General features: G+C 39.9%; 1 protein-coding gene across 1 annotated transcript in view; it reads right to left on the reverse strand.

The window, feature by feature from the left end:
* Nucleotides 1-16,835, reverse strand: part of CCDC6 (coiled-coil domain containing 6) — a 105,260-nt gene that overhangs the window by 17,790 nt on the left and 70,635 nt on the right. Inside the window, exons 4-5 of the mRNA XM_012762811.3 lie at nucleotides 3,644-3,747; nucleotides 1,627-1,787 (exon numbers count right to left, since the gene is read on the reverse strand). Coding sequence (XP_012618265.2) covers nucleotides 1,627-1,787; nucleotides 3,644-3,747 — 265 coding nt within the window. The remainder of the gene's footprint in view (nucleotides 1-1,626; nucleotides 1,788-3,643; nucleotides 3,748-16,835) is intronic.

Consider the following 16,835-nt stretch of genomic DNA (forward strand, 5'->3'; position numbering starts at 1 on the left):
GGTTCCACAGAATGCAGGCAGCCTCCAGAAGCCAGAGAAGGCAAGGAAACAGCCTTTCCCCCACACTCTCCGGCAGGAAGACAGCCCTGCGGACACCTTCATTCCGGTCCAGTTGAGTCTCATTTCAGACTTCTGACCTCAAGAACTAGAAGATAATCATCTGTATTATTTTAAATCACCAAGTCTGTGGTAATGTGCTATATATCAGAAATAGGAAACTGACACACCATACTTTTTAAATGTTCTAGGGATGATCTTGATGCACCACAGGATTAGAACTTGCAATGAACTTCAAAGAAGGAAACAAAGATGAGAAATGCTGAAATGTTAAATGCACATTCCGTCTGATGCAGCAAATCCCTTCCTGGAATCTATCCCGAGGTATTCTTACACAAGCATCAAAAACATGTGTGCAGAGATGTGCATTGTGGTTGTGGCATAATCACAGAAAAGGGTCCATTAGTATGGGACTAAGCTAAATTACAGTATATCCATACAAATACTATGCAGTCCTTAAGGAAGGGACTGAGGCAGCTCTGTGTATACTGATGGGGAAAAATAATTGCATGACATAGTAAGTGGAAAGAGAAAGGTGTAAAAAAGTATGTTCATCGTACTAGTACAGTTGTCTCAATATCTGTGCAATGATTGGTTCCAGGACCCCCGAGCATACCAATATCCATGCATACTCAAGCCCCCCAATCAGCCCTAAGGAACTCATGTATATGAAAAGCCATAACCATAGGTTTCACATCCCACAAATACTGTATTTTCCATCTGCATTTGGTTGCAGATATGGGACCCACAGATACAGAAAGCTGCCAATATTTATTTTTTTTAAATCTGCATATTAATGGACCAGCACACTCCCATGTGGTTCAAGGGTCAAGCGTATTTGTATAGAAGAATGTTATATATACACACGTTCACATATCTGGAAGAATATAGCAAAACTATCTAATTGTGGGAACTGGGAGGCTGGAGACCAGGAGTTCAAGAGGGACTTATTTTTTCACTACATACTCTTTACTGTATTATCTATTCCAAAAAAATTAATTTGAGCAGCAAAAAAGCAGAAATAGGAGAGACCTAAAAAAATGACAGGGACCTAATCAAGTATTCGGAAATCTAGTCCCTTTGATTTTCAACTCAGCCTCTTGGCCTCTTCCAAAATGCTGAGCATAAATTTCCAAAGCATTTACTTTTCAAATACCATGAACAAATGTCAGCTAAGGCTAAATTTAGTAGTAAGGAAGGTAAACACTCTGTTCTGTGCCTTAATATTCCAGAAGTGCACTGAGGTCTCCTGCAATATTTTTGTTAGCACAATCCTAGAGGTGAACACGGGGGAGAAGACTAAAAATGTTATGTGTGATTCTGGGCCCTGCTAAAATAATTTAAGATAATTATTTGAATTATTTTCTAAAAGTATTCTTAACTCGCTTGCCCTCCTCTACTATAATACTTAAAAATATATATTCCAGGATGATAAATTTATGCAAACATGTGTCGTTAATAAAATACAATATGAATTTAATTCAATAGTGTATAACTCAGTAATACTCTGTATTTGGTAAACGTGTTAATTCTGCAGACAGAAAGTGAATGAAACCAGAGGCTACGTACGCTGTAACTGAGCAGCTCTCAATTGCTTCTTCAGCCGCTCCACTTCATTCTTTAAAAACCTGATGTGGCGCATCATGTTTTCTGGAGAATCAATCTCCATGGAGATATCCCTAGGCGATGGTGGAGCAGAGACGGGCTGGTCTAATTTCTCCTGCAGGATTCTTCATTGGAAAGAAAAATTCCAACAATGAAAAACAGTTTGCCTTGAAAAGACAAAACAGCATGCTAGCTGGCAGGTCTGTTTTGAAAGCAAGTGCCTGTTAATTGCCAGAATTCACAGGGTTGCTTTCCTTTGCCCATTTTACATCAGCTTCTGGTCAGCCCTTACCTGGTATCTCGGGTCAAAGGGCAGAGCTGAAAGATCTAATCTCTTTCTCTTTTAAATGATCACTGGTAATTAAGCAACACTGAAAAGTCTTTAACACTTGGTTCTTATTATGACGACTGGAATACAGTAAGGGCTCAGAATTATCTGCTGACTGACTAAATGTTCAACATGATGGGCGAGGGCATGCGGATACGAAAGGGATTCTGCTCTCTTACTGCTTTTGGTTAAAACTATGAACTACCAAAAGTCTCCTTGGAAGGTGAAGTCACATAAAGAGACTCAACTTCTAAAATTGCTGCAAAACCAATCCTGAGGGCATGGCAAACTGGACTGAGAGCCTTTTGCGTCCAGCAACAACAAAGGTAAAAAGTTAAAAAATAAAAGAAAACCAAAATTATTGGCTTAGTAATTGGTGGCATCACTTTCTCCACCGATTATTGTCAGGTTGAAACATAAAATGTTGACATTCAACAGCTTCTGACCTACCAAATGACAATTTCATATGGCTCAACCCAGTAATTTGGTACTAATAGATAGGTAAAACCTCCAATTATTAATACTTTCTGGAAAGAAGACTGAGCTGTAACATATCTCTGTGTCCCTTTCCATAAGCTGCTGGGGCTTTCGTTTTCTTTTATTTTTTAACTTTGAGCCTTTGAGTTTGCCTAAGTGCAAACTGAATTAACCTCTAAGTCTGCCCTTGCTGAGAAAACCAGTATGTTAAATATTGTAACAGTCTCTACTTTTATTCTATAAAATCACTTTTCATAATTCAACTTATTAGTATTGCTACAATAATAAAAAATATTGCTGATTCAATAATAGCTTGATATTTCCTATAGTTATAAGCTCTAAGTTTCACGTTTCTTATGGTTATGTGGTATATCTGTATTTTTCAAATCAAGAGATGAACTCAAAACAATTTCTAGAATATGCAGCTAAACCAGATACTTAAGGCAGAAAGACTTTGGGTGGTAAGCAAGCCTGGTGAAGTGGACTAATGAACATTTTTAAAAAACTCACTTTTTATGCACATACACACGTCCCACATACAGATCCTTCCTGCCATTTTTACAGGCTCTCCTCTACCTACCCCAAGCATTTTCAATGCTTGAAAATTAGGGCCTAACAGTGTCTTGCACAAAGGGGTTCAAGAAATGTTTGCTGTTGAATTACATTCCACATCTACATACATACATTTAACACAAAGAATCGCATGGGTGTTTCTTTACAGGTTTTAAGACAAATAATGTTTCTGTTAAAATCTTAGTCTTCCTAATGAAGTAAATCCTAGGGAAGTGTAATAATTAACAGTACACAGTATATCCTAAGTTCTTTAGAAGAAAACTGATAGAGGCCAGTTCAGTAAGGTGAAAAGTTGAAATTGCAACCATCCTTGAAAATAATTTAAAGGTGAACAATAGTCCCATGACTAATTCTGTCACAGCCCTGTAACATCAGATAAAAAGAAATTCTACTGGGACAATATAATAGCAAAGAATAAAGAGGTGACCAACATGGGGATAGTTCAGAAAGCTTTCAGCATTTTCTTCCTTTGTCAAATTAAAATGATATGTATCACCCAAGGAATGAAAATGCCCCATTGTTATCCCTCAGTCACATCCAGAACAGTACTATAGACACACACACATACACACACCCCATATCGAACAGCAAGACTAAACAAACCGCTTTTCAGCTTCAAGTTTATCCATTCTTTTCCATAGACGATTAACTAGTGCTTCTTGTTCTTGTTCCAATGTATTTTCAAGGTCAATCTTCTCTCGTCTCAACTAAAGGAAAGAAAAAAAAATTTACTGAGAATGGTAGGCTGCTTAAACTCTGTTAATTACATTTTTGATTAAATTATTAGGATGCCTTTACTTGGAGAAAACTGAAAAGACATGGCCAAATTTCTGGCGCAGAGGCATTAAGTACATCTAGTTCCTAAACTTTAATTGAAAAAACTGAGACAGATTCATTCTTGGATGTTAATGCTTAATTGTTGTCTGGTACATGAATTGCATTTCTTGTTTCAGCATTTATTCAAGGCACATGGGAAGTCTTCCTTAGAAGGGGTTGGAGGATTCTGTTCACTAGTCATCCTGGGATTTTTCTGGGTTTGTCCCTTAGTCCTGCATATAGTTCTATGGTAAACCAGAAAAGTTGTATTACTATGTATATAAGTATATAATAACTCTTAAGTGCCCCCCAAACAACCCTACATACTGGCTAATGGAAGTAAACAAACATCTACTAAAATATAAACACATGAAGAAAAATGATAAAACACCAAATTCACAATACTGGTTACCTCTGAGGATTTCAGGGAAGAAGGGAGATTTGATTTGGGGGAGTGTACATGGTAAGGGAGGGAACCCCAAACCATATCCTATTTCGTAAAATGAAGCAAACATGGGAAAATTCATTTAATCAATCAATATTGAACAATATGTAATAAATACTGAGAATAATGCCAGACACTGCATAAGAGGAATGTCGCAGTGAAACAAAGAGTGAGAAATTTCTGTTCTCACAGAACTTCATTTTAATGGGGGTCAGGTGAGTAAATGAAGCAATTCTGTATTTGTGAAGGAGTGTGAAAGAAATATGAAGAACAGGAAGGCTGGTTAGAGGGATAGAAGGTGTGATGATAAATGGGTTTCATAGCAGTGGGGAGAGGGAACGTGTAATATTCTCTGGACTTGTTTATGTTTGAGATATTACATAATTTTAAAAGGAAAAAATTTTTTTTTAAAGACAGAGAACGCATGTTACTGCCCCCAAGCTGTCTCGTCAGCCAATGGTAGTTCATCTCTTCAGTGGCTGAGTTCACAGTTTTTCGATTGCATAGCTACAAAGATGTCAACAGACTTCACATTTCCTTAGTGAGTCACACAAGCAAGTTCCTCACTGATCAGAGATCCTTAAGGTATCCAGAAAGGTGGAGCCAACAGTAGGTGCAAAATGTAGTCTTTTAAAGCAACCAAAGCATCAAACATCAGAAAACAGTATCTGAAGTACAGTTTTAGTTTTAAATCCTATATGAAGCTCTTTCTTTCTGAAACTGTTCTCACAGTAGCTTAGTCTTAGGAAGCACAAAGGAAGCCACAGACATGGTTAGTATAAGCCACCCCCTGTCAGCTCAGAGGGCAAAAGACTTGCCCCTGTTCACACAGGAGCACGTGACCGCCCTGCGAAAGTGAGCCGCCACTGTTCCACATGAGCCAGAATGACCAGGGACAAAATCAGTTGTCTCAGAACCAAAACGATCAAGACCCAGGAGGAAATGATGTAAGGATAATGAAATGATCATGTCTAAAGTTCAGGGAAAAGAAATGGGTCTCGAACAGATGGGGGAAACGCTCACAGATGACAGACCTCTCGGCTTTTCTTTTCTCTTCTCACCACAAAAATAGCTGTAGAAACAACTGGCCATTTGAACAAAATATTTCCTATAACTTGGGCAAAGCAGCAGCTTCTCTCAGAAAGGCCGTGGAATGAGGTGGTCATGATTACAGACCTTGAGCCGAATGCCTCAAATGGGCTCAAATATCCCAGCTCTACCATTTACTAGTTAGGTGTTGGGAAAACTACTAGACACAGTTTCATCATTTGTAAAATAAGAGATAAAAATAACATCTGCCTCATTGGGTTAACTGTGAGCATTAAATGCGTTAAGCCATGCAAATCATTGATAATTGATTGGCACTTAGAAAGCATTCGATACTTGTTGGCTATGATAATCACCATTCTCTGGTTATCTGTTCCACTTCTGTTGCAATTCTCCAGAACACAAGTGCTACCAGACTTATATTCTTGTCTGTTTCGTCCATAGATGTATCCTCAGTGTCTAGAACAAGGTCTGGCCCCTTGCAGGGCATCAATAAATATAGGGGAGCTTATTTGGCAACTGAATGAGCCTAGATCACATAGCAAACTGAAAATAGAGCATCAGGATGTTTTGTTTGCATGGTGGAATAAGACTCTGAGGAACAGCTCATGGGTAAAATGGGTAGAGGGGGCAGGGAGTCAGAATAAGTCGGAAGCATTTTGTGCCCCAAAGTTAGGAGCAGGCTAATGCACCTCAGAAACACTACAACAGTCCCTACCTGCAGCAGTGAGGAGAAATCCTGAAATACATCACTGAACTTTTTGATTCTCTGTGCTCATCACAGTTTTGGCCAATCTTTGAAGTACAATCCAAAGCCATGTCTTTAAACAAATATCAAAATCCCAAGGTATTTACCCTTTAAGGACCTTGTTCCAGTGTTCAAAGGCATTACAGGAGGTAGTAGGTAAGCAAGAAAAACATTCTAGCAGGCATCATTTTGTAGATGATGTCTAGTAGAGAAACTTACACCCAATTACTTTTAGAGTAATCACGTGTAATGCTAATCAAGAACTCTGAAAAGCAAAATCAAGACAAAACTGCTTTTATCCATGTGTAACTTACTAGTTAGGTGGCTTTGAGCAGGTCACTCGCCTTCCATGAGCTGGCATGCTCTCATCCATGGAGTGAGGTTGGCCTGGGTGAGTTCTGAGGTCCCTTTCTGGCCTACCCTTGCTAGTCTTCTCTGCCCAATCTCCAGTTGGCAGTTGTCTTTAAGCTAAGCTAGTTCTGTCACAGATTTTTGGAGCTAGAAGCAGCAAAGTGGATCATTTAAATTCACCCTTTTATTTTAGAGCTGAAGAAACCAATAGCCCGGGAGATGACATGAGTTAGGCCACGTGATGCTACCAAGACAGGAGCGGATACTGCTGGGTCCCATCCAGCCAGCAAGTACAGGGGCTCTGGAGGGAAACATGGACTGGGGAAAAATTATAGTCTGTGACCTTATCTCCTGTGTCAACACCACCCGGGAGTAGCAGAGTAGGGTATAGCTAACAGCAAGGAAGCAAGAACAGCTTAGGGAGACTAAGAGTATTCAGAAACAGATGGGAACAGGAAACCATGGGTTGAAAATACACATAAATCTTAGCTTCTTGGCACCTGCTGGTAGAGTTACCACCAGCTGTCAATCTACTGCCTTCCTCAGGGAACCAGAGCTCCCTGGGCAGAAAACTGGGGTTTGCCACCCCAATTTGATTTACTAGTTTATTTATAAAAAGTAGACAACATAGGAGGCCCAAGCTGAGCAACTTGGATTCTCAACTACAGCAGGTGCTTGAAAGTTCAGCATCTTTTTATTATAACATCGATCAGAAAAAAAAAAAAACAAAAAACAAATTGATTCCCAGCTGAGAACTCAAACTGTGTGTGGAGTTTGCACATCCTCCCATATCTGTGTAGATTTTCTCTGGGTGCTCTGTTTCCTCCCACGTCCCAAAGATGTGCACACCAGGTTAACTGGCATGTCTGAATAGTCCCAGTTGGACTGAGTGGGGGTGAGTGCAAGTGTGCCCTGTGACGGGATGGCTTCTTAGCCAGGGCTGGTTCCCACCTTGCACCCTGAGCAGCTGAGATATGCTTTGGGCACCTGTCACCCTGAACTGTATGGAATAAGCAAGGCTAGAAAATGAAAGAGTTACTGTAAAACAAATGTTCTCAAACTATAAACAGATGCACAATAAATTATGCAGTATGAAAGCGCTCTGTGAGCCTGCCATATTTGTTACTGTTTGCTTTTGAACTGTGTGGTGGTAGGAGGTCCTTACAATTTTCACTTTGCAAATGTCTATGCCTTGATTTAACCCACCACCATGACCTGTCACTCACTGACTTACCAAACATTGGGTAAATAATTGTGTTTACTAATCTTCCTGAAATGCATAGATAGTGCACATGTATATTTCAATGTTTAATATTAAAAGTGTTTGGGGCCTTTATTTAGAAGTTTGGGGACATTTTTGTGACCAGAAATATGCCACAGGAACTTAACGCTTGTTTTATATCAATTAGCTTATGGTAAAATTGGTTTCCTTATAGGTCGTTTCACTTAAAGTCGCAGTTTTGATGACGTTAAGCGAGGACATGCTGTGTTTCGCTGCACAGGCTGGCAGTGCTAAAATCCGTATTATCTTTAGCGTTACAAAAAACAGGGTCTCTCATCTTGTTTTTCCAGTTTTAAAAATCTCAACTTTTTGGGAGCTCTCACTGGCGTTAAAGAGCAAGTGGAGGAAATCATATTAAGCCACTTGATTAATTTCCCCTTAAGTCCTTTTATCAGCTCCCCTCCACCGCTACCTTCCTGCCTACTGGTTCCATATCCTACACATCTAGAGCCAAAGTGCACATTTCGGTTCTGCCAATTCAGACAGCAAATTTTCAGTGCTTATACTGCCTTGGTCACTGCACGATCAGATAGTTTAACAGATAGTTTAAGTTTCCAGGGTTGTAAGCTGGAAATTCTTGCTTGAGATGGAAAACATCAGCCAAGAGACGTGGTGCTTTCAATACGCAGGTCTCTATCTGTAATAATCTCCCATTCCATTCTGATCATAGCTGATCACTTTTTTTTTTTTTTTAATTCAAGGTTCACACACTCATCCATCACCAAACATCTAATGCTCGGGCAAGCCTGAGCCCCTTCTGACTGTGATTATCCTGTAAGCACCCAACACCCAGGGAAGTAGTTGATCTGCAGAACATTCATTCGAAAGACTGCTTTGTAATTAAGTTAGTTCTACAGACTGCCAAATTCCTTACTTCTCTTCAGGGGCTCTACTTCTCATTGCAGGTTAATTAACGTCAGGCCAAGAGTTCTTCTTATGTCCCCAAAATAAATTTGGAACTTTTTCAATGGATAAACTTAGTGCATAAAAACACAGCTGGTTCATCTGCATTCATGGTGGTCCTAACCTGTGTCTTCTCAGCAGGTAGATCCTGACCGCCATCAAAGCAGCAGAAAAGGTAGGGGGCAGCTGAGAGACAGCTCCCAACTTTATCATGTTTCTTTCTTGCTGTACCATTTTCCCATTTAAAGAAGACTATGATGCTGGGGCAGGGGAAAGGAATGCCTGGCAAAAAAGCCAGATGAGAACTTCTGCTTAACTCTCAGCGATGGGATTTTGAAAGGTTTTAGTGGACCTCTTCAATCTATTTAATAATTTGAAAGGCTTTTTTAGTCTAACTACCATTTCATCACTGTAACCATGGGGAAAACGTCTGACTTAAAAAACAAATTTTGGAAAGCAGCCCATTACAATTAAGACATTTTGTAATCCAGGCATAAGAAAGAAAAGGAAAGGTCTATGAAATAAAGGCTATCATACAGGCCGACACAGTAGTTTATGCCTGTAATCCCAGCACTTTGGGAGGCTGAGGCAGGAGGATCACTTGAACCTAGGAGTTTGAGGCTGCAGTGAACTATGATGGCAACACTGTACTCCAGCCTGGGTGACAGAGACCCTGTCTCTGAAGAAACAAACAAAAAGGCTATCACAAAAACAGAACACAGACACAAAGTTTGTTACAACATATAGTAAAAACTACTTAAAATGATGACATGAGGAGTTTACATAAAGTTTAAAAAGAAATAGCAGAATACTCTGATATACATTAACCAAACTCTTAGTTGTTCAGATTTTTTTTTTTTTTTTTAATGAGAAAGAGGCAAATCTCAAGAAAATGAGTTATGTGTTGGGTATTAACATGACAACCCCCTATCAGGTCAGTTTATGTCTGAAGTCCATTAAAGGTTGACTCCAAGACCTTATCGCTTTATTTTGTAATAATACCACATACATGTTCTAATTTTCAAACTGCTGACCTGGAGGCACATCAGAATCATCTGGGAAAATAACAGTACAATGTTCAAAAAAAAATGACTAAATCAAAGTCAGAAAAATGGGCACAGTTTTGTTTCTACTACAAAAGCAGAGATTACAAAATACCTTACCTCAATTCTGTCCTACTTTCCCACACATCTGAGTTAAATCAGGTTTCGCCTATACATTGGAAAGAAGTGACTGACAACATTCAAGAGGGAGCTATTAAAATAAATCATGTGCAACTGACGTGAAAGTAGCCGAGAACAATGCACAATGGTCTTTGCTCCAGGACAAAAGCTGCACAAAGTAAAGCATCAGAGACAAGTGCAGTAAAACTTAAGCACCACCCTGTGTTGGCATCAGTTCAGGTGATCAGTGGAATTTTGCTTAGCCCTGACAATTTTCTTCCTAAGGTGGAAGACATCTGACCCTTGCCTTCTGGAAAATATTCTTTTAAAGAAATCAAGCAGCCAATCTGTGTTACAGATGAATTAAGACAGGTGTTCACATGTCATAGAGCCCCCAGAAGGTGCCTGTTTGATTAATCGAGCTGCGACTTCTTTCAAAATTAAGAACAAGTTCTAGGTCATCACCATGGCTCGTACAATGCTGAGCACAGTAGGACCCAATGGAAATCTGCTCATAAGAAGCAAGAAAAACAGGGAGAAGAGATGATCCCTTTCGAGTCTAGGAGGTCAAAATTATAGTTGAAAAGCAATGTATCTACATCAGAAATATAGAAGGGAAAAAAGAAAAAGAAAAGATGCAAAAACAGAAAGTCAGAAAGAACTATACAGCCAGATAAACGTGGTTGCCCCTTGGGTAAAAGTTGATTCATCTTCCCACCTTTTCCTGCCCTACTTGGTTTCTTAATGAACATCTACTGTTTTTATATTAGAAAAAACTTGAACATCTAATCTTAAACTGATGAGTTTCCTAATAGAACTGAAGTAATAGTACATCCAAAAACAGCAATCCATTAATAGGGTGTTAATTTACACATCTAAAATACAGAATGAGCCAATCAACTCTCAGAAGGATGATAGTGAAGGCTCAGGCTCACTCAGCTATTTTGAAAACAGAATATTCCACAGCGCCTAGAGTTAACCTCCTTTACTAGAGCTTATGTCTTTTTTCTTCTCAAAAATTATGCTCCTATAAAAATTAGACATGTCCTTTGAAACCGATATAACCTCACAATACTAATATCCCATTATTATTATTGTGTGAAAATGACATTACTTCCTTGTTGACCAGTTCAATAAACTTTGTTTTTCAATGATGTTGAGAAATGAAGCACTTTTTATTAAGTAGACACACATTTAATTACTCAAATTCATGTGGTTTCTGGACTTAAGGTTTCCATCACTTTGCCATCAACATAGTATTATACACATTTGCATACTGGGTTTGTTATTCTAGGGGGTTCTTTTACCAAATGATTACCACTGATGGAAAGACAAGTTTCAAAGTCCTGGGTACACACTCTTCTACTGTACCAAGAGTTTGGTGGAGAAGTCCTTGGGGAAGAAATGACATCACAACCGTAGCAGATACACTATCGCACCAGTGACTACCATCAATCTATCACCTAAAATAAGCCTCTTTATGAAAATAACATTAGGGCAACTTCTCTAGATATGTTTTATCCAAAAGAGAAGTTTCCTTGATAAAAGAAATCATTGTCACTAACACATTCATCCCACTTCCTTACACAGGGATGCTAAATTTACTTATTCATTTGTTAGCTACGCATGTTCAGCTAAGGAGAATGCCTTTTTAAAGTCACTGACCAAATTCTGTTCTGATCATAAAGAAATAGACTCCATGAATTTCAAAATTACAAGCAACCAGAAAGTCTCAGCACAGTATCTCCAGATTTGACTAATGCCCTTCAATTTAACAGGCAAGGTCTTTGTCCCCAGTGCATGACCAGAAAATGCACACCATTGGATCATGACGAGGTGCCTTTCCTTTTACACAGGAAATACATTTTGAGTTCTTCCCCTTTCATTGTGTATCATCATCTATGCAAATTGATCCACATGGCAAATGTTATCTGATGCTTCAAAATAAAGTATGACAAGATGGAACAGAATGAGTTTTTCTATTTAATTGAAATGGAGTCTAGGAAAGGAATTCTGGGGGATTTTTTTTCCTTTTCCATATCCTACAAAAGAGACTTATCCATGTCACCTGATGGAGCTCAGATTACTTTCACAAGTCTGGAAGTGGGACTTCTCTGTTGGCTTCATGACATCCCAACAACTCCTAGAGTGCAAAACAAATCAAACTGAACAGAGAGCCTGTTGAAGCTTCTTTTGGTATCGGGTATTGATCCTGGTTTGCTTACTTCCAAGGCACAAAATCTCACTTACTCTTTAGCTGTGATTTGAGGCTTCCTTCACACCTCTCCTGAACAAGCAGCAGGTAGAACACTTACACCCAAGCTTTCCAAGCGACTGAAACATCCTTAAGGGTTTGCTATCATCAAAATTCCACCAAGCCAACTTCAGGGTTTACTAATTATGTCTGCCTGTGTTCCAGTACAGCTTAGCTAAATGTGCAGACACAGGTTATAATGTTTTATTAAAAAACTAATAAGGAGGGCAGCAAATGGATACACCAGTATTTTTAAAAGGAAGAGAAGAAAGAAGAAAAGTGGAAGATGAAGAAGAAAAATAACAGTTGTTCTGGGGATTGCCATCTAGGTAATTTTATTCCCTTCATTTTTTATACTTTTTGAACTTGTCTCCCAAATTTTCTTAAGAGCAATGGACTACTTTCATAATGCAAATGTTTAACTTAAAAAATGTTTCAAGACTTCCATAATTTGAAGTTAGTATTTACATCAAACTTCGAATCATGCGTGGTGGTGACTAAATTTCATCTCCCTAATGCAACTGAACCCTCAAGGAACACAGTGGTCCTCTGTGCTTCCAAAATGGCACGTGGAAATCAGCAGGTGTTTTACCCGGCACTATTACGACAGACTCTTCTCACTGCCAGAATCTGCAAGGGCAGATGTCAGCATGAGTGGAATACTAAATAAAACCCAGCATGGCCATACTACCTGTGAGTTTAAAAAAATACCTCGTTCCACACAAAAACAAAAGAAACAAACAAAAAAAACCCCATCAAGAATACAGACCTGATGTGAGTCACTAGCCACTCAGTTCACTGTTGCATAAATCACAAAGATACAAAGATTATCTGTGTAACTCACAAGAGTTCATCGCTGTAGCTACTCAAGTAATTAGCATCAGAACTATACAGGGACTGGCTGTGATGTCAGTTTGGCTCATATGTTCAATGAATTACCCTTCTAGACAGGTAAAATAGAAATGCCATCTTGTATCCTAAACACCACTATCAACTGATTTTACCACCTTAAGTAAGAGCCACTGTTCTAAGGGCTGGAAACCTAAAACTTTCTTGTCTTCCGAAGAGAACTCAAAATATACCATGCATTTCCTTGTTTCATTAAGAAAATAAACAAAAATAAAATCTTGTTCTGAGGATTCAAATTCATTAGTCTAAATCCCAGCCTCTGATGTGCTGCAGCTGTAGACGGTGAGGGGGTACTGGGACCGGTGGGGGTCACTCCCTGCACTGCCCCTGGAAGCTGGGCTCTCATCAAGCCCCTGTAGTCACCGGATGTTGTCTAGCAGCTGAAGGAAGCACCCAGGTCTGCACAAGCCCTAGTATAGCTACGTGATTGCCTTCTGTAATGACAAACTTAAGCCCTTAAAAATACCACACAGCAGCTGCCAAAACCCCTTCTCTCTCCACACTCCATGAGGATGAGGAGGGGATGTTCAACCTGCATCTCCTTCATGAACTCTTTTCTCTGTCCTTAGCATCTCTTCTCTATGCAGTGCCTGCAACCACCTTTTGCTGCCTGCCTTCCCTCCCATTTCTGTCTCCTCTCCCAACTCTGCTTTTCCCTGCAACACAGCAGGACTCAGACGTACCCAGCCAGTGTGTCTTTTCTTCTGCATCCATCTCAGGGGAGCTGCAGGCACTGTCCGCTGGGTAGGGGGCTGCTGTGCTACAGGGGGCATGCCACTCTCCTCCACCCCAGTGCCTGCCCGGAGCATCTCTCACCACTGGCCACACATCCACTGGCCTCCCTGGACCAGGCTCCTCCAAGCGAAGGACCTCCCGTCATCTTTCTTAAGAGTTTGTGACACACAGCCGGCACGTAATACAAGTGCGTGGAATGAATGCAGGTTGCATATGCCATACAATGCATCAAGAGCAGCATGAGTGAAAAAGAAAGTCAAACAGGCCAGGTCACAAATGACATATGGGCATAAATGCATCCATAAATGAAGATCCGTAAACTAAAGAGACACATAACCAGTTCAAGGAAGGTGAGAAGACATCTGAGGCTCAAATAACATGTACACTCATTTTCCTGGAAAATGGGGAGGGCAAGGTAGCACTGGAATTAAATGACAACTTTCATTATCAATGGCAACGACTATAATTTTGGGAAGAATAAACAGAAGAGAATCTCCAAGGACTCAGTATTAAAGTCAACGCAGTCCCTGCCTTGCTTTACCTTACAGGGAACTTACAAGACAGAAACAATTAAACAGCATCCTGAGCATTACAAGAGTAGGTCTAAATATTATGGAAATGCTTCATAGGACAGGCACCTAGCTGATCGGAGGAGGGAGATCAGTAAGGCTAGAGAGCAGGGATGGGACAGGGGAGGGAAAAAGTGTTCCAGGCAAAGGAAACAGATCCATGAAGATCTGGAGGCAGCAAAGCATTTGGGACGGCAGAACATGTTTTTCAAACTGCAGGTCATGACCCATTACTGGACTGTGAAATTAGTTTTAGCTTTTTGTGACCTCCATTTTTGTAAATATGAAATAGGATTTAATAGAAAATCAGAACAAAGCATGTACGTATTGTTTGATGAAACTCACTGCAGTCACATACACAGTTATACAACTCATGTACTAGGTTATATAGATTTCTTGTTGTGCAGTTCATATTCGAACAATCCTACATCAGAAAGAACTTCAATACACGTGGGAGTGGGAGGAGAGGCAGGAAAGAAGATTAATCCCTCCCCCCCAAACCTACAAATAAGAATTAAGCATGCTTCACAAAAGAGGTCAAATTGCATGCCTGAGGTCACATAGCTTATTACACATGAAAGTGAGATATGAACTCTGGAAGTTTCCCTAAGCTACTCGGGCTAGGATGTTGTCTTTATAAAGGGATTCTAATGAAGTAATCTTACCTATACCAATTCTACATCCAACCTTTGGATATAGGTTTTAGTGCTTTGGGGAAGGAAGGACATCTCAGAGAATATACCCACAAATTCCAGGAATAACTGAGAAAGCTACACTGGGCCAATTATAGAGGAACAAAAGGCACCTGGTACATGGTAAGCGATCCTGTTTGTGAACGTCTGCAAACACCCGGTCTTTCCTGAGACTACCAGAACACCAGGCTGAGCGCCAGGGGACCATGCCTGCCACTCATTAGCTGTGTTTCCATTTCCGAGAAAGGAGCATGAATGGGTTGGGCCACTTACAGGCTACACTGATCCACCAACGGCAAGACCCACCAAGTCCCCTCCTTCTGCAGCAAGTTCTAGAGGGAGAGGAAATGAGAACAAAAGGCTGTTGTCCCAAATTCTAGGAGTAGAGCTAATGCCCCATCCCTGGATTTCCTTGTGATCTGACCCCAACCCCCAACTTGGTCCATCTCATGTCGCCACTAGAGTTGGGGGGGATGAAGGTAGTCTTCCCTACAACATGGCCTTCCAACTCTATGAATTCTCATACTATAAAACAGCAACAGAACCACTTATAGCCCAGAGACCTTAATGATCAAGCTTCTGACATTCACTAATGAAAGGATTTCAGATTCTGGGTCTATGAGAAGAATAAATGCTATCTAATTAAAGCGTCCATGCCAAAGGCCTAACTTTTTGGTAGATAAATTTACAGTGAGGACCTTCTGGCATGTGAGTTAACTGGGGCCTACCTTCCAAAGGTAGGCTCAAGCCTGAGTCACAAACCCAGTTAAGTTCTCTTTTATAGAGAACAGGAAGGTGCCTATTTAAAAACCATGACGACCCAAGCTATACCTTCAAACAAACATGCTATAGCCAACTCAAATCCCTGGCACAGTGTCCCCCAATATCCCTTCTAGAGGTTCAACCCACTATCTGCAAAATACAGATTTTAAAATTTTATTTTATATAATTTTAAAAAGAATTACCACATGACCCAGCAATTTCACTGCTAGGTATATGCACAAGGCAAATGATAACCTATGTCCACACAAGAAATTGTACATTGAATATTCACAGCAGCATTATTCAAAATAAGCAAAAGCTGGAGACAACCCAAATTTCCATCAAACAATAAATGGACATATAAGACGTGCTATATCCATACAACAGAAAATTGGCCAGAAAAAAGGAAAGTAGTACAGGTATATGCTACAACAGAGATGAAAACATTATGTTAAATGAAAGAAGGCTGTCATAAAAACCCACATGACTCCATTTATATGAAATGTCAAGTATAGGCATTATGTAGACAGAAGGCAGAACAGTGTAGACAGAAGTATGAACAGTGGGTACTTAAGGGGAATAGGGCTGACAAAGGGTACGGGATTTCTTTTTCAGGTCATGACAATGTCCTAAAATCGATCATGGTGATGGATGCACCACTCTGAATATACTAAAAGTTATTACACTATACATTTTAAATGCACAAATTATGTGATATGCATATTATATCTTACTAGAGCCGTTATTAAGGGAACTAGCTAAACTATTAAGCAGAGGAAACAAGTTCACACCAGGTTCCTTCTGAGTCAGTGCCCAGGCCCTGAACGTTACCCTGTCCTACCTTCTACATACCAACGACCACTCTCCATTCACACGCCCAAACCTCCACTCAAACTGTTCTAACAAAGCAGCAGTACATGTGTGGGAACACACAGGATGATTGCCTTCAAACAGCTTATAGTTAAAATGTTCATTGTCAGATATGTATTATATGCAAAAGCAATGCCTAGTATATGCATGTACTACATTATACTGCATGTCTTTGCTCTTCTGACAACATACGGTTTAAAATACAGACTATAACACAGGATGGCATATAACACAGGTGATAATCCCAAG

The sequence above is a fragment of the Microcebus murinus genome, chromosome 14 (genome assembly GCF_040939455.1).
Source record: "Microcebus murinus isolate Inina chromosome 14, M.murinus_Inina_mat1.0, whole genome shotgun sequence".
NCBI lineage: Eukaryota > Metazoa > Chordata > Mammalia > Primates > Cheirogaleidae > Microcebus > Microcebus murinus.